This window comes from Peromyscus maniculatus, chromosome 2, assembly GCF_049852395.1.
Source record: "Peromyscus maniculatus bairdii isolate BWxNUB_F1_BW_parent chromosome 2, HU_Pman_BW_mat_3.1, whole genome shotgun sequence".
NCBI classification, from domain to species: Eukaryota; Metazoa; Chordata; class Mammalia; order Rodentia; family Cricetidae; genus Peromyscus; species Peromyscus maniculatus.
The window spans coordinates 120460970-120487490 of record NC_134853.1 but is presented as its reverse complement, the minus strand read 5'-3'; the positions used below and the strand labels follow the sequence as shown (position 1 = coordinate 120487490).

Genomic DNA, 26521 nt, shown 5'->3' with positions numbered 1-26521 from the left:
GTTTTTCGGACAGGGTTTCTCTGTGTAGCTTTGCGCCTTTCCTGGATCTTGCACTGTAGACAAAGCTGGCCTTGAACTCACAGATATCCGCCTGCCTCTGCCTCCCAAGTGCTGGGATTAAAGGCATGTGCCACCGCCTCCTGGCTAAAATTTTAAAATAAGAAAATCCCTATAATTCTCTTTTATTGAAAATCTCTGTAATTGTACTATCATATTATGATTGTAATATAATCCTTTCTAACACAAACCTTTATAAAAATCAAGTTTTATATTCTAATAAACACCATTTTCTTTGGGTTTCTAAAATTTAATTTTACATCAAAAATATTTTACTGTTGAAAGAGAACAAGGTGTTAGAGATTTAGCTCACTTCCAATTTCTCACCAGCATAGATAATCTTAACATGAACACCATTTTGTCTAAAAGTTTCTCCTAAAAAATGATTTCCCTAAAAACAACCTTAGAGAAAAACTAGGGTTTTAGACCTACTAATATGCATTCCCATATTACAAGTCAGTGATACTATTTTTAAATGACCATGATGGTATAAAATATAATAACTTTATAATAAAACTTGGTCAAACTATGTTATGAAAAAAATGGGGGTTGTGAGGAATGATTTCCTAATTAAGGTATGGGTACATAAAACACTGTATACTATTATGTTTTATGGTAATTATGTACCAGATGCAAAATGGGATTTTAATAACTTTTGCATTAGAATTTCTGCTTATACTTTCAGAGATTAACATTTTGCTATGTATTTATTAATTTTTGTTTCTTTCTTGTGAACTGCCTATTTATCTCCTAGTTTCATACTTATATTGCAGATGAGGCAGTTTCTTATAATATTTTAATAAATTATTTTAGATACTAACACCCTTTGTAAGCACTGATGCATGTGCTTTTTATTTTACATTTGTTATTTCTTAATTGATGTAAATCCCCCGTTTTAAGTCAGCACCTCACTTTATAGCCAACACTAACCTTAAACTTGCAGCAGCCCTCCTGCCGCAGTCCCTTAAGTGCTGATATTAGAGGCACAGACCACCATACCTATCTGGTATTTTTTATGGATGCCTTTTTAAACTCATTTTCAAGATCTTATCACTACTGAACTACCATTCAAGCTTTCAGTCAGTCATTAATTATATGTACAGTCACAACATAGGGCATGGAAGATACTAGTATTTTTATCCTAAGAAATTAATATGTGACCTTAAATTATTGGACTTAATAAGTATAGCATCAAAGACGGAAACAAGTTATTGCATGTGATATTTCAATAACCCTATGGGGCAATGTGAAAAGTACCTTTTCTTAGCTTTAGTATCATGAAGTTCAAACTTGGGCTTAAGTCAAAAGTTCAACTATTAATGAAAAGCATATACCCAGACAGTCATTTAGCTTCCCTGTACATCTCTTAGATAGGACACATATGGGCTCACAACAGATGCAGGGCTCAGAGCAAATTGTCCCTAATAGCAAACATGATTTGAGATGGCAAAAGCTTGTAAAGGGCAAGAGAAAAAATATAAATATACAGTATTTAGATAAGTTATCCTTTGAGAAAGTTTGCATTGTGATTCTGACATAAAATGTTTTCCTCTCAATCATTTTTGATTACAGTATTAGCAGATTCAATTTATCAGATGCTTCTTAGGGACACATATTTTAAATTTACCCATCTGAAATGGTAAAGGACATTCAAAATTACAAGTATACATTGGGTATCTTTATCTAAATCTTGGGAACCAGAAGTGTTTTAGATTTTGCTTTTTTCTTCAGGTTTTGGAACATGGCATCTTATATATAACATGACATCTTTGGGATGAGTCCCAGGTCTAACCCATTTCTTAAGCATGTTTTACAAATAGCCTAAGTACACAGTACATGCCTAATGTTGAAGTGCAGCCATCAAATGAAGGGCAGCTGTGGAGGTTTATACTCGTGGCATCATGTTACTGTTTACAATTTGGGGGGTTTGGGAGAATTTTAGATTTTGGATTTTTTACATCAAAGATGTCAGTTCATTTCAAAGATAGAGAGGGTCTAAAGGTAATCAAGGACATCCATTTTGGCAGATAAGGAAAGTCTGAAAAAAAAAAAAAACATGGTAAGCATGATCCTACAGTTCTGAATGACTTCAGAAGCTTTTCTCTACAGTCTAGCAGTTGTATTCTGAGTTCTGCTCTACTTTTTCAAGACTGCTGGCCATGGTGGCTTTGCTTATAATCCCAGCACTTAGGAGGCAGAAACAGGAAAATGGCAGCAAGTTTGAGGCCACCTTGGAGCACAGAGCTCCAGGCCAGGGTTACAGGGTGAGACCCTTTCTCAAAATTAAAACACACCAACAAGACTACCATGATTTCCTAGTGAGCTTTAAATGAAATTTCATGTTTATATTACAAATCAATAATATATAACATAAAACATATATAGTAAATGATAGACTGATGAAGCATTATCATTCTGAATTACTTACACACGTGAGGGTTAGAAGAAACTTAAATATTTAGCTTAAATGTAGCAGCTCTCCATATTTTTGGAGTTGGTCCCCTCCTTCCACTGGGATCTGGGAATTGAACTCACGCTGTCAAGCGTCTACCCACTGAGCCTTCTCACTATCCTAAAGGAACGTATTTTCCTTAAATGCGAGTTGTTTAGAATATTAGTAGTTAATGTGACTTGTGACATTTGGAAAACTAAAGAGAAGTTGTCCATGGCAGACAGTTCTTCTGGAGGCAGTGCCAAGGGCTGATAGGAAATGGCTTTAGAAATCTAGTTGAGAAGGTTAACATTTTTATTAGAGATCTCCCCATGTTCCAGTTCTGGGGGGAAAATGCTATAATAGAAAAAGAATTTGTAAGTTTCTATGGAAGACTGCCAAACTCCATACTGTAATAATACACTGAGGTTAATAGGACTGGAAATAGCAAGGAATAGCTACACAAAAGGAGGCAAGTGCCACATGATTGACACCAAATGAACATCAGTGAATTGTTCCGAGCAGTAAATAATATTGCTAGGAAACCTTGGAGCAATGATGTTTAAAAGGAAACAATTGGTTTCTTAAGATTCACCAAACTTATTAAATACATAATGCTTATTCAACTTGAAATTTTATTTAAAACAAGACTTTCAATCACAAAGGTTTTTGGGTTTTGTTGTGATTTTTTTGGGGGAGAGGGGTCATGGATCCAGACTAACATGCTATGAATTAAAAGTAAAAAAATACTGAGAAATTCCCTGAATTGTTTAAATAAATGAATCTGAATGGAATACAGACCAGGTTGACAGTTTGAGTTTATGAGAAAGTGGAACTACAGTGAATTTTAAAATGTTTTTTAGAATAGAAGAGGAAATTCCATCTGTAATATATATTTTTTGACAAATAAAACAGCTTGTAATTCTTAGAGCGGGCATGAGGTGGTGCTAGATTCTACCAATTCAAGTATATTTCTAGAAATGCAAACAACTGTTATTTCACTGGTGATACACAGATCTTACTTATGCATAAGAACCAAGGAAATACTAAAGACACAAACTACAAACTTTAAAGTCGAAAGCAATGATCAAAACAAATCTATCAGTGAGGGTCCATCTTTCCTGGGTCGCTCTGGGCAACACTTGTCGTGACATAGAATTCTGTGTTATTAGCAATCTAAGTGAGCATGAGCGAGCAAGCAGCCCTGCCACAGATGACAGCATGGGAGCTTGTCATCCTCGTCACTCTTTACCAAGGGAGTCTACGTCACATGCTTGCAGGAAGCTATTTGCTTTCACTGTTTGAAGAAGCAGGTAAAATGCATTATTACTTTTTTGTTACTAAAGAATACTTAAAAATAAAAGGTTAAATAGATGATTTATGAAGGAAAATTGATACGGATTGTCTTTTAATTGACAAGTTAAATTGATTAACATTTTGAAAAAGAAACATGACTGTTGCTTTAGCAATAATTAAGAATGAACCATTTTCAATTTGTATTATATATTTATATACATAGTTGTATTACACATTTGTACTATTTTATAGAGAAACGTGTATAATAGTTGGCATGTTTCACATGTACATGGCTTATACACACAAAACATGTTGTAAATATGTATAGCTTGATATTGTATGATGTGTGTGTATACTATGTATGTGCTGTATGGTATGTGTCCTACATATCATGTAGAACATTTCAGTAGACATATATTTAGGCAAGTCCCAGTTAGGAGAATGACTACAGGCAGGTTACATCTCTGGAGCGTCCCACTGATGACTTGTGGCCTACTCTAACTTCAGTAGTGACTGCTTTATAGCAAGGAAGTTAAAGCTATTCTTCTCTCAAGGGAAAATTCTAGACATTTCTTGAATATTACAGAACCTAACTAGATAGAATCCAAGATTAACAAGAGAATAGTAATACAGTGTCAAAGTATGACCAGTAGAAAGTCATATATGTACAGTTACTGTAACATCAGGAAAATAAGTTATTTTCTTCCTGCAATTCAAATCTTTTATAAATGTGTGTCTATATGATTTCAAATCTGACAGCTGAGCATGGTGCCTGTAGTTCAGCTACTCTAGAAGACTAAAAGAAAACGACTGAGCCTGTGAGAAAGAGTCCAGCCTGGACAAACACAGCAAGACCATGTCTTTTTAAAAAGTGAACAAGAGCTGGAAAATGGTGGCATATACCTTTAATCCCAGCACTCGGGAGGCAGAGTCAGGCGGGATCTCTGTGAGTTCCAGGCCAGCCTGGGCTACAGAGCAAGATCCAGGACAGGTACCAAAATTACACAGAGAAACCCTGTCTCAAAAGAACCAAAAAAAAAGAAAAAAAAAGTGAACAAGAGCAGGGAAGAAAGGGAGGAAGGGAGAGCAAGCAGGAAGGTGGGCGGACAGGACAGGAGAAACTCTGGCGTATGCTTGACCCGTGACAACAATTTCCCACTCCTGAAGCTGCTCACTTTCCGTGCAATTCCACTCTTCTCTGCTCCACATAAACCGACTGTCTTAAAGTTCTTGAAGAAGATTAATTAGCTGTCTTGTTAGTAATTTATTTTGCATTTTCATAACTAAAAACTAGAATGGTTCTGAAACTTCACAAATATATATAATATCTACAAAATGATATTATCAAAGTGAAACACCAACCAAAAGAACTGATACCTGCTGAGTAACAGAGAGCCTCGAACTAAACCCCCATCTCTCCAGCGATGTATTCAGCTGGCAGGGTGGGGAGAGAAGCAGGGGGATCACAAGTTCAAGATCATCCTTGATTACACTGTAAATCTGCATTGAGCCTCGGATAGGCTGTCTCAAAAGCCAAAATAACAGTAATTTTGGCTCACTTCATCTGAGAAATACCAGATAGCAAACAAAGAAGGTCGAGAAACACAGGCAAAGATTTTCAAAAGAAATTAATATTTATACTGAAGTTATAGGATTAAAAAGCTGACAGCGGTGGGCTCTCAAGACGGCTCAGCAGGTAGAGGTGTTTTCCACTAAGCCAATGACCTCACTTCAATCCCTGGAATCCACACAGAGGAAGGAGAGAACCAATCCCACAAGCTGTCCTCTGATCTCCACATGCACTCTGGTACATGTGCAGGTACACATAATAAATAAATGTAAACAAATTTTTTAAAGTTGACAGTATGCCAACTCCTTTTAATAATTAAATTCTTCTTAGTACTTTTAAAATCTGATTTTCAATCACCACCAACATTCCTTCTTGACATCTAGATGAAAACTGCAAGTGGACTCTCTTTTTAATAACCACTATGGCCTGCAGGCTAATTCTGGGATTGTCCATTCGACCCTCCTGCTCCTAGCATACTCAAGAACTACTAGAGGCCAAGCTAGCATCACTACCAATGCATAGCTCTCAGGCTCTCAGGGAAGTCCTTCTCCCATCTCCATTCATAATCCAATACTAGAATAACTGTTCTTAGACCAGACTTGCATCATTCCATTTCCATAGAAAGAAATGCAGTCACGTCTTAGTTCTGTAATACTTTTTTTATTCAAGTGACTATGTCCCTAGTACTGTGCTAAATGCTTTGAAAAAGATTTAAGCCAGGCAATGGATGGTGCACACCTTTAATCCCAGCACTCAAGAGACAGAGGCAAGCGGATTTCTTTGAGTTCAAGGCCAGCTAGTCTACAGAGTTAGCTCCAGGACAGCTAAGGCTACACAGAGAAACCCTGTCTCAAAAAACAAAAAACAAAAGACAAACAAACAAATAAAAAACATTTCGATCTTTTAAAATACATTAAATAAAATTATTCCCAACTCATAGTTAATGAAAATCAGATTCAAAGGAGAGGTTGTTAAACTTGCCCACATTTACACAATCATTAGGGAAGTAGCTAGAATTCACTCGCAGGTGTCTTATTCTGAGTTCTTTATCAATTCCAAGAAGACTCTTTTCACAGGGTATCCAATCAATAAATATTCATTATAACAATGAAATACTATGCTATACCACCTTGGCATATGACAGTGAATAACCAAATGGAAATTTCTTCAATTCAAGGCCCATAGTTTACACTAAGCAAAATAATTGACACATATTACTTAATTAGAAATTATTTGTTAGACTGAACTGTATTAATAGCACAGAAGAAAAGCCTTATGATTTAATATAATCTATTAACATTTATATCTCTACATGATGACTAAAATTAAACACTTTAGAGTTAGGTAAATCATAATTAATCAGGCTAATATTTTAACATTTAAGTTAATTACAAAATACAAAAAGGTTCTATTGGTGAAAAATAATATTGTTGGAACATGAAATATGTGTGAACAAACTGGACATGCACACCAAATTGCTTAAGGTGTATATATTCCTAAACAGTCAGAGCAAAATTCCTTAGGGATGATGTTTTAAAATTTTAATAAAGAACAAATGTCACTGTCTAGCAATGTAAAGATATAAGGGACTTCAGAGTTCAATAACAAATACAGAGTTGTTATTTGAAACAAGAATGCAGCTCTGGAGAACAATCAGTTCCATTCTCTAGCAGCAGTTAGAGTGTGTGGTCATAACCATTTCCCCCTTTACAGAGGTCTCCAGGTGCACATTTTTAATGTATCCTAGCAGTTTCCAGTTAATGTTTTATATTTCTGCAGCTATTATTTTCTGCTGAAAGAAAACTAGTAAAAGTTGAGTCTAAAAGGGGAAAACAAAGGAAGAAGATCAATATTAACACTCAACAAATATTGACTTAGCAAAGTGACTTTGTGGTCCTTCTCTCGCAGGAATTGATATTGAATGCACAATTTACTTACACGACACCTAGGGAAGGTATTTGTCAAACAAAAAATTTTACATGCCAAGGTATATAGATAATTAATCTATTCATCAAGTTTAAAAATTGAAGAGTCACCATTTTCAAACTAAAGACCTTATACATAATAATATTCATACTCTTTTTTTTTTTTTTTTTTTTTTTACTTTAAAATATCATAACTAAGGCCAGCAAGACAGCTCAGCAGACACAGATATCTACAGGCAAAGCACACAACTCAGATTCCGTCCTGGACCCCGTATGGTGGAAGGACAGAGCCAACTCTCACAAGTTGTTCTCTGACCTCCACATGTGCACAATGGCATGCCACGTAAATAAACGATGTCTAATTGAAAATATTACAAAGAGAAATACTGCATTCTATAGGAAAAACTCAAATTAGTTCAGACTCCATTGGTTCCCTGTAAACATTCAATAATTATTAATAATCTTAAGTTCATTTAAAGTACTATACCTTTAGGTTTGGCTCTGTTAACTTGGACTCTCGGTTACTATTAGCACTCATGGTAATTGTGAAGGAAACAGATGTTTTGAACTTTCTAGTTGCTGACAGTAAGGACTGGCTTGGGTCACCTGTAAAAAGTAAGTTATTTGGTCTTATACATGAAAAGTGGTCAGCAGCAGTAAATTTCTAAACACAGTGTCATACAGTCCACTGCATTAATTTCACTCTCTTTGTTCTTCCTATTGAAATGCAGTCAGAGGTTTTATATTGATCAGGCCTTAATGGTTTTAATTTATGTGCTACTAAGATAAGATTCTTTATTTCAATATGTCATCTTTTAGTCTGAAATTTTAGTTTTAATAAAATGTAATGAGCATAGCCAAGTGAGGTTTCATAATAAAATTTTACTTCAGTAGATTTTTACTGCTAGGAAAGTCTAGAAATGGTAGCTAATAGTTGGATTCTCATTTACCTTATTATTGATAACTGGAGATGAAAGGAAATTTTTGTTTGAATTATGATCCACCATTTCTGATCAAGAAATTTTTAGTATTGAAAGTAAATACCTTTACTTGAGAATGTTTCCTGGTCATTTTTTCTTATGATTCTAGGTGACGGTTTTGGCGCTGGAGATGAGTCTCTTTCAGGGGACCCTTCGATATGGCTTCCAAACTGCTGCCACCTCAGTTTACTGTCAGCCTCCAGTCTTTCTAGTGTAGTCTTGAGACATTGCTCGCTGGTTGTCATATATAATTTACAAAACTAAAGGAAATAGAAAACCGTCAGCTGGGGAGGGAAATGTTCAGTCCTACATTTGGGAGGCAAGGGAGGTAAACACACATTAGTAGGCAAGGAGGAGGCTGGTCAATGAAACGCGTTTCTTACTTTACTTGTTGTTCATGTTATTTTCCGTGAACCAGACTGCCCAGCCAGCCCCAAGTGACCTAGTGAAATGCAGCCATCAATCAGTGAGGTCACATTCCAAGTGAAAATGAATGGTATACCAGGAGAGGTGATTTATTTATTTTTTTTAACAAGACACATAGACTTGCATTTGTTCTAAATAATTTTTCTGACTGTTCCACCTTAGAAAATGTTCATTTCTGAAGGGAGTCTCTATGCTTGCTTGTATACGTGTATGTGCACGTATATGTATTTTAACTTGGTTATAAAGGCTGAGTGGCCCTTATTCAAAATGCTTCGACCAAAAGTATTTTGGATGACTTCAGATTTTGGAGCATATGCAGATACATAATAGGATATCTTTGATAGCTAAGTCTAATTGAGAAATCCACTTATGTTTCATGTGCTGCTTATACAAATAGCCCAAAGGAAGTTTTTTAAGTCATACTTTTAGCAGGCTCCCACATGGAACTTAGCTTCAGATTGTGGAGCATTTCGTAGTTTGAATGTTCAGATTAGGGATGCTTGCTTGCCCTACACTATTTGTAATAAAATCATCAGATCATAATTGTGAGACTGAGGAAAAACTAAAAGTACAATGGGTATGCAATATATAACTATGCCCTTGCCAATATTTAAAAAACATTTGTATAGGGGCTGGAGTTGATTCACGGTACAGTGTTTCACATGTATGAGGCCCTGAGTTCAAACACACTTATTTGATATGGTCATATCATTTCATAATGTATGCATATATCAAAAGCATCTTTGTATACACTATCACTATATATCATCTTGTTAGTTACATTGTAGCAACACTAGGGAAAATTAAAATGATTCCCTACACAGCATGCATGTTTCTTTCAATAAGGGGTTATCTACCTTAATGTAGTCAAACTTTCCATCAGCATTTACATCAGCCAAATTTATTACAGCATTTACTTCTTCCTGAGTCATCTTCTCACCTCTCTAAAAATAAAACAAGACATATTTTAAAACAACATAATTAATGCTTTGCTATTGACAGTGATGGTAGAAATGCATTTTTTGTTTTTTATTTTTCTGAGTCAGTTTCACTATATAGACCTGGCTGACCTGGAATTTACTATGTAGACCAGGTTGGCCTGGAACTCATAGAGAGCTGCCTACCTCTGCCTCCCAAGCACTGGGATTAAAGGTGTGAGTGGGCTTCAGTGCCCAGTTGGAAACATATTTTAACCTCTTCTACAAATAAGTTGAATATGTGGTTCCATTATGAGTCAGAATGAGAGTATTAAGCAATAATAAGACTATGTTAAATAAAATTTCATAAAATTATTAAATTTTGTGAAAAATGTTTAATTTCAGTTTCAAGACTTTAACAATTTATGTTATAGAGTCTGTAATAATGGATATTGAAGATATAGTAATAATATCTTCTAAAAGTGTTCAAAAAATAAAACGAGCTGAGCGTGGTAGTGCACACCTATGATCCCAGCACTCAGGAGGCAGAGGCAGGTGGATCCCCGAGTTCAAGGCCAGCCTGGTCTACAAAGTGAGTTCCAGGACAGCCAGTGCTGTACAGAGAAACCTGGTCTAGAAAAAGAAAAAAGAAAAAAAGAAACAAATCACATTTATACTTATTTTCCTTTTACTGAACACATGAAAATCAGAGATTTCCAGAGTTCTGAACAGGAAAGAATTACATGGGGGAAGGGGAACTGAACCTGGGCTCAACTTGATTCTTTCTCTCTTATTTATAAAGCACTTTTCATGGAGAAGGGCTTCAAATACTTTACAAATACTGTATGCCGTTCATTTTCCCCGGTGAGAGAATACTTACTTTAATGTGGAGTTTGGTAGCCAAAGCTGGACTCCAGGTGCTTTACAGACATGCACAGTATAAAACTCCCGCAGGTCTTACCTTCGTTAGATATTTATGAAGGTCAGAGTGTAGAATAGAGCCATTGTCATTTACATCTAACTGTTTAAATGATTTTAGCAATTCTGCTTTTGAAGTAGGTTTTTCCTTGCTTAAAATTATACAAAAATCATCAAAATTCAGTTTGGCAGTTTGAGGAGTCCAATACTTATTAATGGTCTTTTGGGATGGATTTCTTCCTGCATGCTGAAGAGCTGCCCAATTAAAAAAAAAGTATTACATATTACTATAACATTTGGAATTGATATTTGAGTATTCTTTTTCTTCAATCCCTATATATTAGTAAGCAAATCCAGTATCTCTCATCAAATCACCATTGGTATTGACTACATAGTTACATCAATGTATGTTTCTCTGGATAGTTATATCCACATATGTTTCATTATTGAAAGCAAAAAATATACATGCCTACCAGCTAAAGAGACTTAATATATTAGAGGCAGAACTGATTTATTCCTTCTTCTATCTGTTTTGTTTTCAACCTACTTAACTGTCATTATCTGGTTTATTTTTTGAGGCAGGTTCTCACTCTGTAGCCCAGGCCAGCCTGGAACTCATTTTGTAGATTTTTGGTTTGGCCTTGAACTTGATGTGATCTTCCTGCCTCTGCCTCCAAAGTGCTGGGATTACAAGGATGAGCCACCAGTTTATCTAAGAACTTTTAGAGAAAACAAGGTTGACTGAATATTTTTTTTTTGAGACCACAGGGGTAACCACAAAAAGCATAAATGGTGATTTTTTTTCAGGGTTGACAGATATTTCAGTGACTGGAAGAACTCATTTGTTTGAGAACTTTAATGTCAGCAAGGTGTAGTATCTATAATGTTCACCAGAGCTAGGTAGTAGGGGCTCCAGAATTTCAAGCATGCACCAAATGTCAAATATGTACACAAAAGCATCCATTTGCAGGGCTAGTGGGATGGCTCAGCAGGTGAAGGCATTTGCCATCAAACCTGAGAACTTCAGTTCTATCCCCAGGGTCCAAACCTGAGAACTTCAGTTCTATCCCCAGGATCCACAGTGGAAAGAACCAAGTTGTTCTCTGACCTCTAAATGCTTTGCCATGTGCATGCATACACAAAGAGGCACCACACAGGCGCCTGTGCATATAAATGTGCATGCATGCATGCATGCATGTGTGCGCACACATGCGCACGCACATACACACACAGATACTTAACTAAATATAATAATTTTTAACTGTATATTGGTAAAGGACTTACAATCTCAGAAAGGGTGTGTATTTGTATATGCCACACAACACTAAATACAATATCTTTAAACAATTACAGACACCTTCTTCAGTTCACTACAAGTGATGTAGTAATTTGCAAATGAACTTCTACATATTACTTTATAACTGTCCATAAGTTTCTGAACCACCAGAGAAGAAATCATTAAATTTCTAAAGCTGTATCTGTCTTGAATTGTGCTTCCAAATTTTATTATAAAATATTATATTAGAAATTTCCAACTATTGGGGGTGGGAATGTATACTATATATGCATCATAAATCAACACTAAAATGATTATCTGAATTTTCTACAATTTAATGTAGTGAAGATTAGTAAATACAAAATAGTTTAGAGAAATATCCACGAAGAAAGGGAAACTAGATCAACATAATAAATATAAATATTTGAATCAATTATTGGGCACTAGTTGCACATAATCATATGAAGGGTGACCTTGTTCTTTGGAGACAAAAGCTTTTTTTGGTCCAAAGTTGTTCTGTGATATAAGTGTAAATTCTACATCTTTAAAAAATATTTACATCTTATGTATTTATTATTATTTGCATGTGTGCATCATCATCATCATCTGTGTGTGTGCCTGCACATGCATGCCATGGCGCAAATGTGGAGGTCAGATGGCAATTTGTTATAGCTGGTTCTATCCTTCCACCATGAGGGTTCTAGGGACTGAACTCAGGTCCTCAAGCTTGTGGCAAGCTCCTCTCCCTACTGAGCTGTCTCGTTGGCCTATGTAAAGTCTGCATGTTAAGTGTAATATTGCTACCTGTGGTCATGACTTACATTTGAAAGACTATGAGACATTTCCCTATCCTTCAGTTTATGCCAACAAATTGTACTTAGATAACTGAAATAGACACAGGAAGGGAAACAAGAAGACAAGCTTGGAGGTGATCGACACAGCCAACAGAATTTATTTTTTAACAGTGTGTGTGTGTGTGTGTGTGTGTGTGTGTGTGTGTGTGTACAATCTACATGGAGGTCAGAAGCCAATTTAATTTTTTCTTCTGGGGATGCAACTCCAGTTGCCAAGTTTGGCAGCAGATGCCCTTAACCAGTGAATCAACTCAAGGTTCTGCTGACAGTACTTTTCACTACTGCAGCTGCCATCTTCTATCTGCTTAGAAGACCTTTGTGGAAATGTGTAGCATTGAACATACATTTTTTCACATTGTGGATACAGAAAGATCCTTGGTTACCATGCTTCCCTAGGAATAAAGAATAAGTATTTGCCTCCTACATAAACAAACAATTCCATAATTCATCTACCAACAGAATTAGAGAAATAGTATATGCATTTAGGAATCTATCCCTAGTCAATTCCACTAACTAGAATGGGAGAATAGAGCAGAATTTAAATTGTAATTTGGAGGTTAAAAATCTACTGGGGAAGGAAATTCTTTTGGTAAATATTTAGAAAAGCCATCTTACCAACTCTTAGAAACAGCAGCTCAGCAAACATGTGCCACTATCTTCAATAACAAAGAAAATTTTAGTCCCCCCCCCCCATTTTATACAGTCTCTACTATGATCCAGAATGGCTCAAACTTAAGATAATCCTCCTGCCTCAGCTTCCTGAGTGCTAGGATTATAAGCCTGTACCTTCATGCCTGACTACTATATTCACCACCTAAGAATCTTCTGGGTGTATCTTCTTTTTGTTTTAAGTGCCGAGGATGGAACTCCAGGCCTGTGCAAGGGCTCTAGCATTAAGCTCTATCACTAGATCCTTTAAAACTATTGATTTAAAAAGGATAACTGTCTCAAAATAAAATTATGCCAAAATATGTACGCAGAAGTAAACCTCTCTGCATCTGAGAAGTCTTCACTAACTGCAGATGTTTAAAGGTTGACATCTATATTGTGATCTTTTGCTTACGGTGTACTTAAGCTTTGCCATGTATCTGCGATACCTGTGGACCCGCTGTGTCTGACTCTGCATGGAAATGTCAGACCATATGTTATGTGCTAAGGGCAGAAGCATATATGAAAAAGAGTGGTAAGAAACAGATGTCACTGATGTACAAATTCCTTTGTAAAAAACTATCTTTAGCCCAACAGTGCTACAAAGAATATATTCCACCTTAAACCAAAACCATGTGTAACACTGGAGATGCAAAAACAGGTTTGTTTCCTACCCAGACAATTTCACAGGGCTGACAGTGTCTTATTAATACATATTAATTGATTAATAGTTCAAGAACTATACCATAGGAATGTTAAACTTTTCAATTTAGCAAATTCACTGTTTTTTTGTTTTGTTTTGTTTTTTCAAGACAGAGTTTCTCTGTGTAACAGTCCTGGCTGTCCCGGAACTCGCTTTGTAGATCAGACTGGCCTTGAACTCACAGAGATCCATATGCCTCTGCCTCCTGAATGCTGGGATTAAAGGCATCCACCACCATTCCCAGCCACTGTTTCTATTTTCAAAAGAAGAAAGGAAAAAAAAAAAAACAACCTCAAGATATTTCACCAATGGCAGCAAAGTGGAGTTTTAATTAACTGGGTTTCTGTATATACTATTTAATATATGCCAACTAAACACATGTATTTAAAATTCAACATGAAAGTTTACAAATTTTTAATTATATAAGTCAAAGTTACACATAATTTTTGAAATTGCTACCATCATGTACATTTGTTCTTAAACTACTTAATTAGTGTCTTCTATTTAGATAGCAAATATATTTTAATCTTGTCAATTTTCATCATTCCTCCAAAGGAATTTTCTTAGAAAGAGATCATATGTATAAAAACACAAGACATTTCTGCAGAAACCTAGCAGAATTTTGTTTAAGGAAATTACTTCTAAGGATGGCAAAGAAACTCAGTTCTCTGCTAATAAGATTTGGCTTGATGAGACTGACGTGAGTCACAGCATTACCTGCTGTTGTCATTTGCCTGTCTCCAGTGACTACAGACTATCAGAATCAAGACTTCCCAGTTCTTTGATAGCCCGGCAAGGATCACATTCAGTGACGTGGGGGGCTTTTGCAGCCAAAAGAATGTTAGAATATGATAAAGGGTAGAATAAGAAACAAAACTTCACAACTTCTAATTCTCTTCTAAAATTTCATTTATTTATATTTTTCTTTTAAGTCATTTGATCTCAGTTTTGCAAATTCTTTATCTTTTCCTTAATGTGAGTCAAAATTCAGATTAGTTGAGTCAGATGGCAAAAGGTTTTGATTCTAGTATTATAAATCTAAAGCACCACCAGACAGCTGAAAAACAGCAACAGTAACAACTCTTAAGCAAGTAGTAACTGGTGGAAGCTTTGACTACACAATCTACTCTCGCTATCTCGCTATCTCTCACACGTGTGTGTGTGTGTGTGTGTGTGTGTGTGTGTGTGTGTGTGTGTATACATATATATATACACACTCATGTTTATATATGTCTAGTTTGGAAGTCCCTAGGACATGTAACTATATAAACAGCTATTGTTTCTCACAGTCCTGCTGCTTGTTTCACTGTGAAACTGGAGTGACTCAATGATGTAATTCTAATTCAGACCTTTCAGTCTATTAACTTTCAAAAAATAGAGCAAAATATTCAACTTTAAAAAATTTACCTAGGTAAAGTTGATCCTTAGAAACAATGTTTTCCAAGCTGCTTTTGAAGACGGTTAAGTAGGCGGCCCGGCAATTCATATAAAATACCTCCTGTTCAGTTAGTGGAAATTTCTTTGTTCGGGGACTCCCTGAAAGCATTGATTTGTGAGGACCCAAAACTGCATCACTTCCAGGATTGCTGGCCATCCTATTAGAAAAATAATGTAAATTTTTACTTTGGTCCATGTAAATCACCTAAAAAGCAAATGTACCACCATGAGGTGGGGCATTGGTCTACTGAAGATTTTATACATAGAATAAAAAGAAAAGTGTTATGGCATCTATATGAACTTATCAGTACATGTTAAATAGAATAAATTCTTAATAATTGATTACTAATTATATACATACACACGTATATAATTCCTCAAATATATAATATCCCAAAGAACAAAGATATAGCATAATACAAAGAACCAAAACAAAGAAAATGCATACACCCATTATCTCAAAAAAAGAGGTCATGTGAAACTTCAAAAGGTTGTTAAGATTATATCAGTTCACAAATATAAAGCATACAGAATACTACAGGGCATATAAATGCTAAAGAAACTGTAGATGGAGTGAAATTTCCTAACAATGAGATATTTTATGTAAATCAACTGCAGTTAACACCCACCCTCCATAGCAGGATTAACTAAATCATTTCATTGACATTTCTATAATCCAGCACATGCCAAATCACTGAACATTTGAAGTCTCATTTATTACCATTAGGTTTTACTGAGTTTCTTTATTAGTAGTAATATTTGAGGTATATACAGAACCTCTGCTCATAAAACATTAATACACAATCATACATCTTATTTCATCCTCTACTACACTGACCAGGTACTTTTTGTCCATTTTACAGATGATGAAATTGAGGGACAGAGATGTCACCCAGTTAGCAGTAAGCTGTGAAATTTCAGAAGGTTTATTGAACAAAGGCTACTATGAGGTGCTAAATTGTGCTGGTGGTCCAATGGCTTCCAACATTACTTTATCCTGCGTTGACTTCTGAAAATACATTCCAATCTAATAAATTGAATAGTTCAAGTTGAACAATAAGATGACACAGGTAGAGTCCCCTTCAGGACTCATTGGATTCTTACTCAGGAGGCCTAAATCACTGGCACCTTCTTGAATTATGTAGGTCTTTTACACTTGGGAAAGAAAGATAATAATCGCTTATCATGGATGAAGTACCCTATTTATAATACACAGACCGCCTGCCTGACACTTTCATATTACACCAGATTTAGAAGGACCCCATAGGGATGTGGTGTCACAGTCTGGTTACTGCAAATTGGTATCACCATAATTAAACATCGGTTTTAAACACATATGCGTGCATGCCATCTCACAAATGTGAAAGAAAACTGTTCCAGTAAGGAAGAACGGGCACTCACTTTACAGCAAGCAATTTAAAAACATATTTTTAAGGATCTTCTTCAAATGCTCCTTCCAAATAGGGTTATTCTCACATAGAAATCCCAGGGCAGAAATGTTCCAGAATTCTATTCTTTCCCTTCCTTTGAAGAGAGCCTAAACTGAAGCTTAAATAAATGTATAATTGCACCCCTAGGGCTCTGAAACCCCCTTTTATTTAAAACTCTAGCCCAAGACTGAGACAGGGGCCTGGAGAGTACAATGTAGCAAACGGCTCCATAAATAACCAGACACAATAAGCAGGAAAAAAATAAACGGTTAACAAGCGCCTAAGGCGTCTAAAGGGCCGAGTGAAAACAGAGAGCCATCCAGTCACCGTCTCGGCACCATGTAATAGTCATAGCTGATCAGAGACGCTCGGCTCTCTCTCCGTTTTGTATTCCTCTGGCCACAACGCTGCATTCCCGAGTGTTTCAGGGGCTTGCTTGGGCTATGGGGAGGACACAAAAGGAAACGTAGCAGGTGGGAGCGGCAGCCACATAGTGAGGGCAGAGCGAGCGAGAGAGCGAGAGAAAGAGTGCCGGTTGCTACCTAATTTCAGCTCACAAACCAAGAAGAGCAGCCAATTTTCTTTAGCGTAGTTCCTCGAATCTCTCTGCGCAGCCGAACAGACCTCCGCCTTTTTTAGATTACCATAGCAACTGCTCCTCTCCGCCACCGGAAGTAAGAAGCAGAGCACCTCCCAAACAGTCCGACCGGAGAGCTCCGGACCACTGACACAGAAAGTACAGTCACTGCCCTGTTGCTCGTCTGTTGTGAGGTTGCTTTGTCCAGAATAGCGAGAGAGAGTCGCCAGGGGCTGGGTGGGGCTCTGGCCCTGGACTCCCCGAACGCCCCTTTCCTCACATACACTCGGGCTATTTATCGTGCGGAGGCTGTTTCCGGCGGACCGCGCTACGTGTGACACCGCATCCAGTCCCCACTGCGCGGGCTTTTTATGCTTCCGCGTTTGCGGTTTCTCAGTTGGTTCTGCCCAGCAGCGGTGGCCCTTCCCAGAGTCCCGAAATGCCGTAGGTATCTCTTCCCAGGATGTTGCTGTGTTGAGGGCCTTCTGTGAGCAAAAGGAGTATAGTCTGTAGCCTTATAGTCACTTTGTCTTTCCTGTTTCTATAAACGTGCCTCTGTTGACTGTGCCAGGATGCTTGGTTCTCTCAACCCGCCTCTACTCCAGCCCTACTTTACCAAAACCTCCCAACATTTTATAAGCTGTGGGCTAAATTTGAGCAATGTCTAACTGAAAATAACTTAGATCGGTTAACATACTGAGAATAAAACAAAGAAAAACCTTTTATTTTTTCCTTTCCTGAAAGAGTAATTGGGGGAATGGCCTGAATGAATCTAAAATAAGTGGAAAATAACAAATAACCAATGACAATGGAATGGGTAGGATCTTAAAAATATAGTGAATGAAGGAACCAATTTGTGGAAAGCTGCATAAAGCCTTTGAAGTTTAAGGGCAAGCAAAAATAAACAATTTTGTGTATGCTAAGATTATAATGGGAAAAGGCGGGGACATAGCATAAAATTCGTTCTAATGGTTGTCTCTTGGGGGAAGACGGTGGGCTAGCAAAGGAGGAGTCGTGTATCCAGTATTGTTGGTGGTTGTTGCTTAAACTGGGTGATGATTCTTTGGTTGCTTGCTTTTATAATTTGAACATTATTTGTTTTTTAGTATGCATCATAACCAATTTAAATAGCTTTATTTATTTATTTATTTTTTTTTTTTTGGTTTTTCGAGACAGGGTTTCTGTGTGTAGCTTTGCGCTTTTCCTGGAACTCACTTGGTAGCCCAGGCTGGCCTCGAACTCACAGAGATCTGCCGGCGTCTGCCTCCTGAGTGCTGGGATTAAAAGCGTGCGCCACTGCCACCCGGCCTGTTTGTTGTTTTTTAAGATTTAGAGTTTACCTACATTAAGTTCTTGGTAAGTATAATTCTGTACCATCCATTAGGTCTTTTGAGAAACAGGTGAATCAACTGATTGCTGCTCCTAATTTCTTTAAGCTAATCTCCCCAGCCAAGTGTACTCTTGTTTTTCTCTGTGTGTTCTAAAGACAGAGGCAATATAATTTATCTAGGTTACAGCCTTGACTCTTAGACTTGAAGTGGAAAAATCACTTGGACTCAAACACATCAGGATTTGAATCCTCATGAGTAAAATAGTTGATCAATAAATATTAAGTGAATGGTAAAGATGCTGTTTAAAAAGAAGTTATCCTAAGGCAGATGTGGTGGTACCAGTAACCACGGGGCTTGGGAGCTAGAGGTAGGAGGACCAAGATCAGGAGTTTAAGGCCAACCTAAGGCTCGGACTTAAAAGTGGGGAGGGGGACAGCAGCAGCTGCTTTAGACTATATGGAGGAATTTCACACCACATCTGTGCTTACATATTGCTAATGGCAAATGTAATAGCTTTTACTGTTACATTTCCATTGATTCTCTTCCCCATTCCCACATCTTCCATCTTTTCACCTATAAATTTCCTAGTTGCATTTGCTTCATTTTTCTAATTAATGTGTATTATCATGCTGCTTCAGCAAAAGACATTCAACCAATTTCTATGAGAATTAACTTAATTCTGTTCCAAAGTTAGAAAATTAGAATAGCATTAGTGTTTCCAACTGTGACAGTGTTCTTAGTGCTGGTATTCTTACAAAGTCAGAGTGTTCTGAAAAGAAATGAAAATGTACTTATTTATTTATTTATTTATTTATTTATTTGATGAAATGACGTCTAAGGTAGCCTAACATCACTGTGTTGCTGAGGCTGGCCTAAACTCCTAATCCTCCTGCCTCCATCTCCCAGGTGCTGGTGTTACAGGCATGCACCATGATGCCTGACTTGAAAGCCTAGCTATTTGATTACACTTGTTTGGGCTTTTAGTCTGACTGGTACTAATGCCAAATGCAATTATTTTTATTGTGTGGATTGATTATAAATCAATGATTTCTTTCAGCTAATCTTAAATAATTAAAATGATATGCCAGACTAAGCAATAGTTAACCATTTAATAAATAGTTTGACCCACAGGAGATATTTAGAGTTACATAATTTCTTGCATTTTTAAGGTTGATAAATTGTTAGTACTTGCTCTAAATAGTTAAAGATAAGAATTTTAAATAATTTTTTCTTGTTTATAAAATTCAGCAAGTTATAATAGAGGAAAGTATAATATGTGGCCTTTTGTAATGATGTGAGGCACTCTCCTAATATATGAATGAAAATCTTTGAACATCACTAACATTCCAAAACTAGGTCCTACATGAATCACATTTTTGTCTCAGGGCCTTCCCCTGCCATGTGCTGCCTGGCATTAGCAGCTCTCTGGAACTGCAGAGGAAGGATCCACACTCCCTTCACTCTGATATCCTTCATGCCTCTACAGCCAGTACCACACTGGATGGCACTGCCAAGGTTGGCTCCAGCTCTGGTTGGACATACCCTCACACCCGCAGTTGACCAAATTAGTAGCAGCCTTTTTCATTCATTTGCTTTCTAAGACCAGAAAACCCCTTAGGCTACCTTTCACATTGGAAGCTTAGCTGAGTGGGGTCTTGTCCTGAGCTCACCCTTCCTTGTCCCAGTGCAGAGCACAACTCTCCTTAATGGCACTAATCTCCTCAATAGTTGTAACACAACACAAGCCTTGGCTGCAACGTTATGTTTTCTGGTGCTCCTTTTGTTTAAACTGTGCACATTTTATTTCTTTCTGCCCCACTTGCTCTTTTTTACTATAGACTTGTGTAAGTCATTAATAACAACCATGTCACGGATTCATTATTATGCTATCTTGAAATTTTCTCTATCAAAGCAATTGGTCCATGTGGTGGTTTGAAAGAAAATGACTTCCAAAGTGAGTGGCACTATTAGGAGGTGTGGCTTTGTTGGAGTGAGTATGACCTTGTTCGAGGAAGTGTGTCACCGTGGAGGTGGGCCTTGAGGTCTCATATATGCTCAAGATACCACCAAGTGACTCAGATCACTTCCTGTTGCCTGCAAGCCAAGATGGTGGATACTCAGCTACCTTTCCTGCCTGCACACCCCCATGTCATACCATAATGATAATGGACTGAACCTCTGAGCTGTAAGCAAACCACCACAATGAAATGTTTTCTTTATAAGAGTTGCCGTGGTCATGGTGTCTCTTCACAGCAATAGGAACCCTAACTAAGACAGCCCATTGCTTTTTAAGTTGGCTTTCATCAGGTTCTCAGATCAATGGCAGAAGACAGCCAGATTCATTGCCAAAATGTCACAAGAATGGCCTATAGTGCAGTTGCTAATGTTGGCCTGCCTCTGAAACCTCTTGAGTTGGGCCTTTGCCATCTGCATAACTCTCAGTACTGCTGTCTTCCAGGATCCCCCCAGAACAGCTTGCTAAACTCTGCTTACAAAAGTCAACCATTTTTTCTAGTCCAAAGTTCTAAAGTCTTCCACATTGACCCAAATAATAATAATAGCAGTGTTCATACTCTTCAAAGCAACAGCCTACTCTCAGTACCAACTTCTGTTAGTTACTTTTTTTTGCTGTAATAAAACACCACGACTAAAAGCAACATATTTTTTTGGCTTATGGGTCTAGAGGCATAAGAATCATGGTGGGGAAGCATGGCAGTAGGCAGCAGGCATGGTTAGAGAAGCAGGAAGTTGATAGCTCCCATCTTGAACCACGGTCACGAAGCAGAGAACAAACTGGAAGTGGTCCAAGACTGCCTGCAGAAAAGTACTTTCTCCAGCAAAGCTGCACCACATACACCTCCCCAAACAAAGGATAAAATTGCAATACGGTCTATTGCCATTATATCAGTAACTTGTTAACATTTTGATTACTGGGTTTATGTAAGAAAACAGTTTGTATTTGGGTAAAACACATGGAGGCTTGTGTGGTGGCACATGCCTTTAGTCCTACAACCTGGGAGATAGCGGTAGGAGGATCTACAGTTCAAAGTCATTGTCAGCTATCTGCTGAGTTTGAGGCTAGCCTGTGCTGCATGAGACTATTGAGAAAGAGAGAAGGGTGGGAAGGGCATACTGGGTCAGGAAAACCTGCATATTTACATATATGTACATTTAAAGAATGATTAAGCAAATGAGACAAAATTTAGACAAGTGGTGTATTTGGATAAAGTCTGAATTATTCTTATTTTTGGATCTTTTTTTTTTTGAGACAGGATCTCAGACTGAAGCCCAGGCTGACCCTGAACTTACTTTCAATTGTCCTGCTTTAACCTCTCAAATGCTGAGAACTATAGACATGTGTCTCTGCCCCTTTGGAATTTTAAAAAATAAAGTTATATCAAAATTCACTGATTTGTTTTTTTATTAAACTAGGGAATAAAATAATGAGTTAGATACAACTAAAGAAAGAATTCAAACATTGGAACATAAATGTGAAAGACCTGCTTAGAGGACAATAATATGAAAAATGAGTTTAGAACTGGGAAGACATATTGAGAGAATAAAAGATTAATTTTCAGTAACTTCAGGCTTAGAAAGGTAGCATGGAGGAGAAATAATATTTGAGGAGACTGTAGCTTTTCTAGAATTGATGAAAACATACATCAACAAAGAAGTCTACCTTAGACATAACTGTATTAATATGACATCTTTGAAGACTGATATTTAAAGTACCCTGAATATAGTTGATCAAAATATTTTTAAGAGGCAAATTAGGGGTGTTTACTTTATTTGTTGAATGCTTGCCAAGCATGTATGAGACCTTTGATTTAACTCCTAGTTTTTGTATATGTATGTGTTTATTTTGTATAACATATTTATATGTGACATCTTTACACTATATGTCATGACAAATACGTATTTTAAAGACGTATCTAGTTTCAAACCAAACTAGGTGTCTTACATATGCCAAAGTGGGACACCAAAGGAAACTGAAATAATTGAGACATGATTTTAAATGAAAAAAATCACAGTTGATTTTAAAAACTCAATAATTTATGTAACAACAATATGCCAACTACTCTCCGGCTCTGAGAATCTAAATATGGACTGTCTAGTGGTTTGAGTTTTCATGGAAGAGGGTTCAGTAAACATCTTCAGAACTTAATGCTTATTAAATAACAGACAAGACCTCATGATTTAATAATATAGGGAAGAAAACATACATAAAACACTTACAAGGTCATGCACCAATACTGTTGAGAATAGACTCATACTTACTGAAAACTGAACAATATCTATGGCAACTTCATAGAAATGGCTGTAACAGTCTTAGAAGTATAGCAGACATCAATAGCAGTTAGATGTTTTGGTTTATGTGTGTATATGTGTTGTGAAATATAATTCATAAAGAAAAGTACATAAAACATCACCTCACCTACCTGCCATTTAAAATTATATAGATCTGTGTAAGCCCTTTGAATTCATAGGACTCTTAAAAGACTTATTATTGTCAGATTCATATACTAATATGTGTTATATTGAGAATATCATTTAGGAGTGAAACGGTCTTAACTTGATTTCTCTCTTTATTAAACCCTAGAACATCTCACTTCTGTCTGTGTTCTATGGTTAATATTCCCAAATATGCCCACTGACTTCTGTAAAAAAATTCTTTGGCTCATTATTAATCTTATGATAAGGAAGATTTTGATATAAAAATACATTACCTAGTAATTGGCCAAAATATGTGGCTGGTTGTGTCACAAAGTATCATAGCGAACAATCCCTTTAGATGCTTTCCCATTATGCCCATTCAGATGCTTTGTGTGATGGGTGGAATTCCCACTCACTCATGCTGCGATGGAGATTTTGTGTATGGTTGTGGGAAGTTTTGTATACAAACACAGGCTTGAATGAAAAGGAAAATACAAAACAGACATAGAAGATCCTTCTCCCTTCTCTCCTCATTCTCCTATGCAAAATAGAAAGCAAATCATTTCATATACCTCAAGTTACATTTAGCGTGTCACATGGGTTATGAACTTGCCCATTGCCTTTTATCAAAGGATTTCTAAGCAGCTCAGGAGCACAGTCACTAAACACTTGTGAAGTTGGTGGTTGGCAGCCTTAGCTTGGCCATTATACTGAGGAGTAAAGGAAGCACTGAAATACTGATATTCTTATCTTCCACTCAGAAAGTCTTACCACTTTACAGGCCAGTATTACCAAGTTTATGAAACTTATTGCAATTATGGGGTTAGACCAACCTTGGGGAAGTATTTGGCATAGCATGAGAGATCCCCCAAGTCTTATCCGCTTCCCCAAGTTTGCTCTTCACCCCCAACTACTGCGCTTGACCCTACCATTCAAAATCATGTTTAACATTTTAAAAGTTCTATGAAAAAGAATCTCATTGTATAGTTTTGTGAGCTTCCATAGTGTCATTCCTTCTTCCTACGAATCAGTGATGGCTTTCCCCCTAGAGCCACTTACTTAGTAGTATAACTGATGTTAGGAACATTATATAGGAAACTTAGCCACTCATTTGGTTGTGATGAAGCAGAGAATTCTATTTAAGGATACTAGCATGTGTTAAGCTAAGTAAAACAGTGGACCATTCTTAAAGAATGTAATGTAATCTCACCTGCTGAAAACTTTGCACACCAAATATATGTCTTTATAAAATCGCAACAGCGTTAATTCTAATAGCAACTGTGGTTTTGATCCCAGTTGTGTTAGCAGAACAAAACAGCTTCAGGAAGGAAACATCCATTTTGGCTCACAGTTTTAAACATAACAGTCCATCATGGTGCTGAGCCATAGTGGAGCAGTAACTCATATCATGGCGGCCAGGAAGCAAAGGGAAAACACCTGTGTACATACACAGCTTTCCTTTGTCCTTTTCATTCCGTCTGGGCCCCCACTCTAAGAGCGGTGTCTCTCACATTCAAGGTGGGTTCTAAGAATGCTTTCATTGAAACCCAGGGATATGCCTTACTGGTCACCTAGGCACTTCTCAATCCAGTCAGGCTGGCATTATGGCTCACTGCCACACAGCGAATCTAAACCTAGTACAACTAAAAATGGGATATAATAGTCAAATTATGGGAGTAGCTAGAAATTTGAGAGGATGGGAAAATGCGAAGTCACCTGCAGTTATAAGATCACTCTTAAGTGGGAATACAGCCACGCTATTGTGTAATTATTACCATGCTCTGTCTCATGTGAGACTAAAACTATACTCTAAATTAAACAATAATTCCCATTTCTTCCTAGCCCACGGAAGTCACCATTTTATTATGGGGTCTCTGAATTTGAATACTATCATATGAATAAAATCTACACAGTTCATCCTTTTGTAACTGGCTTATTTTACTCAGGGTAATGTCTTCAGGGTTCATCTATATTGTAGTAAGTGTCAGATTTCTTTTTTGTTTTTTATTTATTAATATTTTAATTAAGATATAATTATACCACTTCCCCCTAACCCTTCCTGTGTCCCCATTCACTCCCTTTCTAATTGGTGGCCTGTTTCTCTTTGGTCGTTATTGGCACACACACACATATACACAGAAATACAACTGCTGAGTCTGTCTAGTGTGGTTTACTACAGGCAGCTAATGACCACTAAGGGAGAATTAGCCTCTCCCAGAGATGTGCTCCCTAATTGGTTATCCAATACAAAGTAGCCAGGCCTGAAATCAAATTTCATTTTTAAAGCTGACTAATATCCACATATGTACATACCACGTTTTGTGTATTCATTCATCTCCCACCAGCCACTTAGGCATCTTCTACCATTTTGCCATTTTAACAGTACTGTCATAAGCATCGTTTTACACATGCCCATTCATGTTCTGGCTTTCAGTTCCTTTTGGAGTTTTAATCCCTGAGTCATGGTAATTCTATTTTTAATATTTTGAAAAACCGCATTGTTTAAATAGTGCTCTACTGGTTTACATTCTCATCAGCAGTGTGCAGGGTTTTTATTTCTCTGCACCCTTGCCAGACTGCTTATTGTGTATTTTTTCCTATAATATTGCACTAGTAGTAGTGCCCGTTTTTTATAAGGCTCCCTGCTTTCTTTTGCAGCAATTTCTTGCTGTGTACCCCAGCCTGGCCTTAAGCTCTGGCTCTCCTGCCACAGCCTCCTGAATGTTGCAATTACAGGCATATATCATCCTATTTGCTTGCATGGGTTTTTTGTGTGTGTGTGTGTGTGTGTTGTTTATTTATTTACTTTTTAAACAAAATAGTAGCCTTAAGACTTTATAACTTTAGAACTTCCAGAAAGATCTTTGTGTCTGGTCAAGTTTTACCTGTTCTTCCTTATGTGTTTCATCTGTTTCTGCTCTGTTCCTGTTGACTCAAGAGTAATGCATTTAGTATCATTTCATCCTCTTATATCAGTTGTTCATGGATAAAGGAATATCTGTGTAAGCAGTAGATACTTAATAATTGATAACTATCCAATTCTGATTGAAAGGTAAGGATAAATTGTCACAAATTCTTCTACTAAGTTTGTTCTTCTTTAAGTGATCTATAATTTTTTTTCTCTCTCAAGACCTATGTGCTTTGTTTGAATGCATTATTAATAAACTCTGAGACACCAATAATGCCTCGGTGTCACCTTAAGGAAAAAAATCAAAGCACTTCTCCTTCATGTCATCTAACCAATAACAAACCCAGATTTGAACTCGCCACTTCACCCTCCCAATGTCTTCTGTCCTTTGAAAGCTGTCTTG

At 37.0% G+C, this 26521-nt stretch overlaps 2 protein-coding genes across 10 annotated transcripts in view; one reads left to right on the top strand and one right to left on the bottom strand.

Annotated features, from left to right (window-relative positions):
- Positions 1 to 17772, bottom strand: part of Efcab7 (EF-hand calcium binding domain 7) — a 41400-nt gene extending 23628 nt beyond the window's left edge. Inside the window, exons 1-6 of one of the 3 annotated variants that reach the window (XM_006974043.4) lie at positions 17411 to 17772; positions 15409 to 15596; positions 10564 to 10775; positions 9543 to 9629; positions 8324 to 8519; positions 7767 to 7885 (exon numbers count right to left, since the gene is read on the bottom strand). In XM_006974043.4, the coding sequence (XP_006974105.1) occupies positions 7767 to 7885; positions 8324 to 8519; positions 9543 to 9629; positions 10564 to 10775; positions 15409 to 15595 (801 nt within the window). In that variant the 5' untranslated portion in view covers position 15596; positions 17411 to 17772. The remainder of the gene's footprint in view (positions 1 to 7766; positions 7886 to 8323; positions 8520 to 9542; positions 9630 to 10563; positions 10776 to 15408; positions 15597 to 17410) is intronic. The other 2 variants (XM_015992885.3, XM_015992886.3) reach the window with 2 other exon arrangements.
- Positions 1 to 26521, top strand: part of Itgb3bp (integrin subunit beta 3 binding protein) — a 129365-nt gene that overhangs the window by 53786 nt on the left and 49058 nt on the right. The window contains exon 1 of one of the 7 annotated variants that reach the window (XM_076564561.1): positions 17530 to 17604. The exons of 1 other annotated variant lie outside the window; for it this stretch is intronic. Coding sequence is in view for 4 of the 6 variants with exons in the window: in XM_042271458.2 (XP_042127392.1) it covers positions 17817 to 17893 (77 nt within the window). In the remaining 2 variants the exon portion in view is untranslated. Of the gene's footprint in view, positions 1 to 17529; positions 17605 to 17625; positions 17894 to 26521 lie in introns of those variants that run through there. 5 more of the 7 variants (XM_042271458.2, XM_076564560.1, XM_015992887.3 and 2 more) reach the window with 5 other exon arrangements.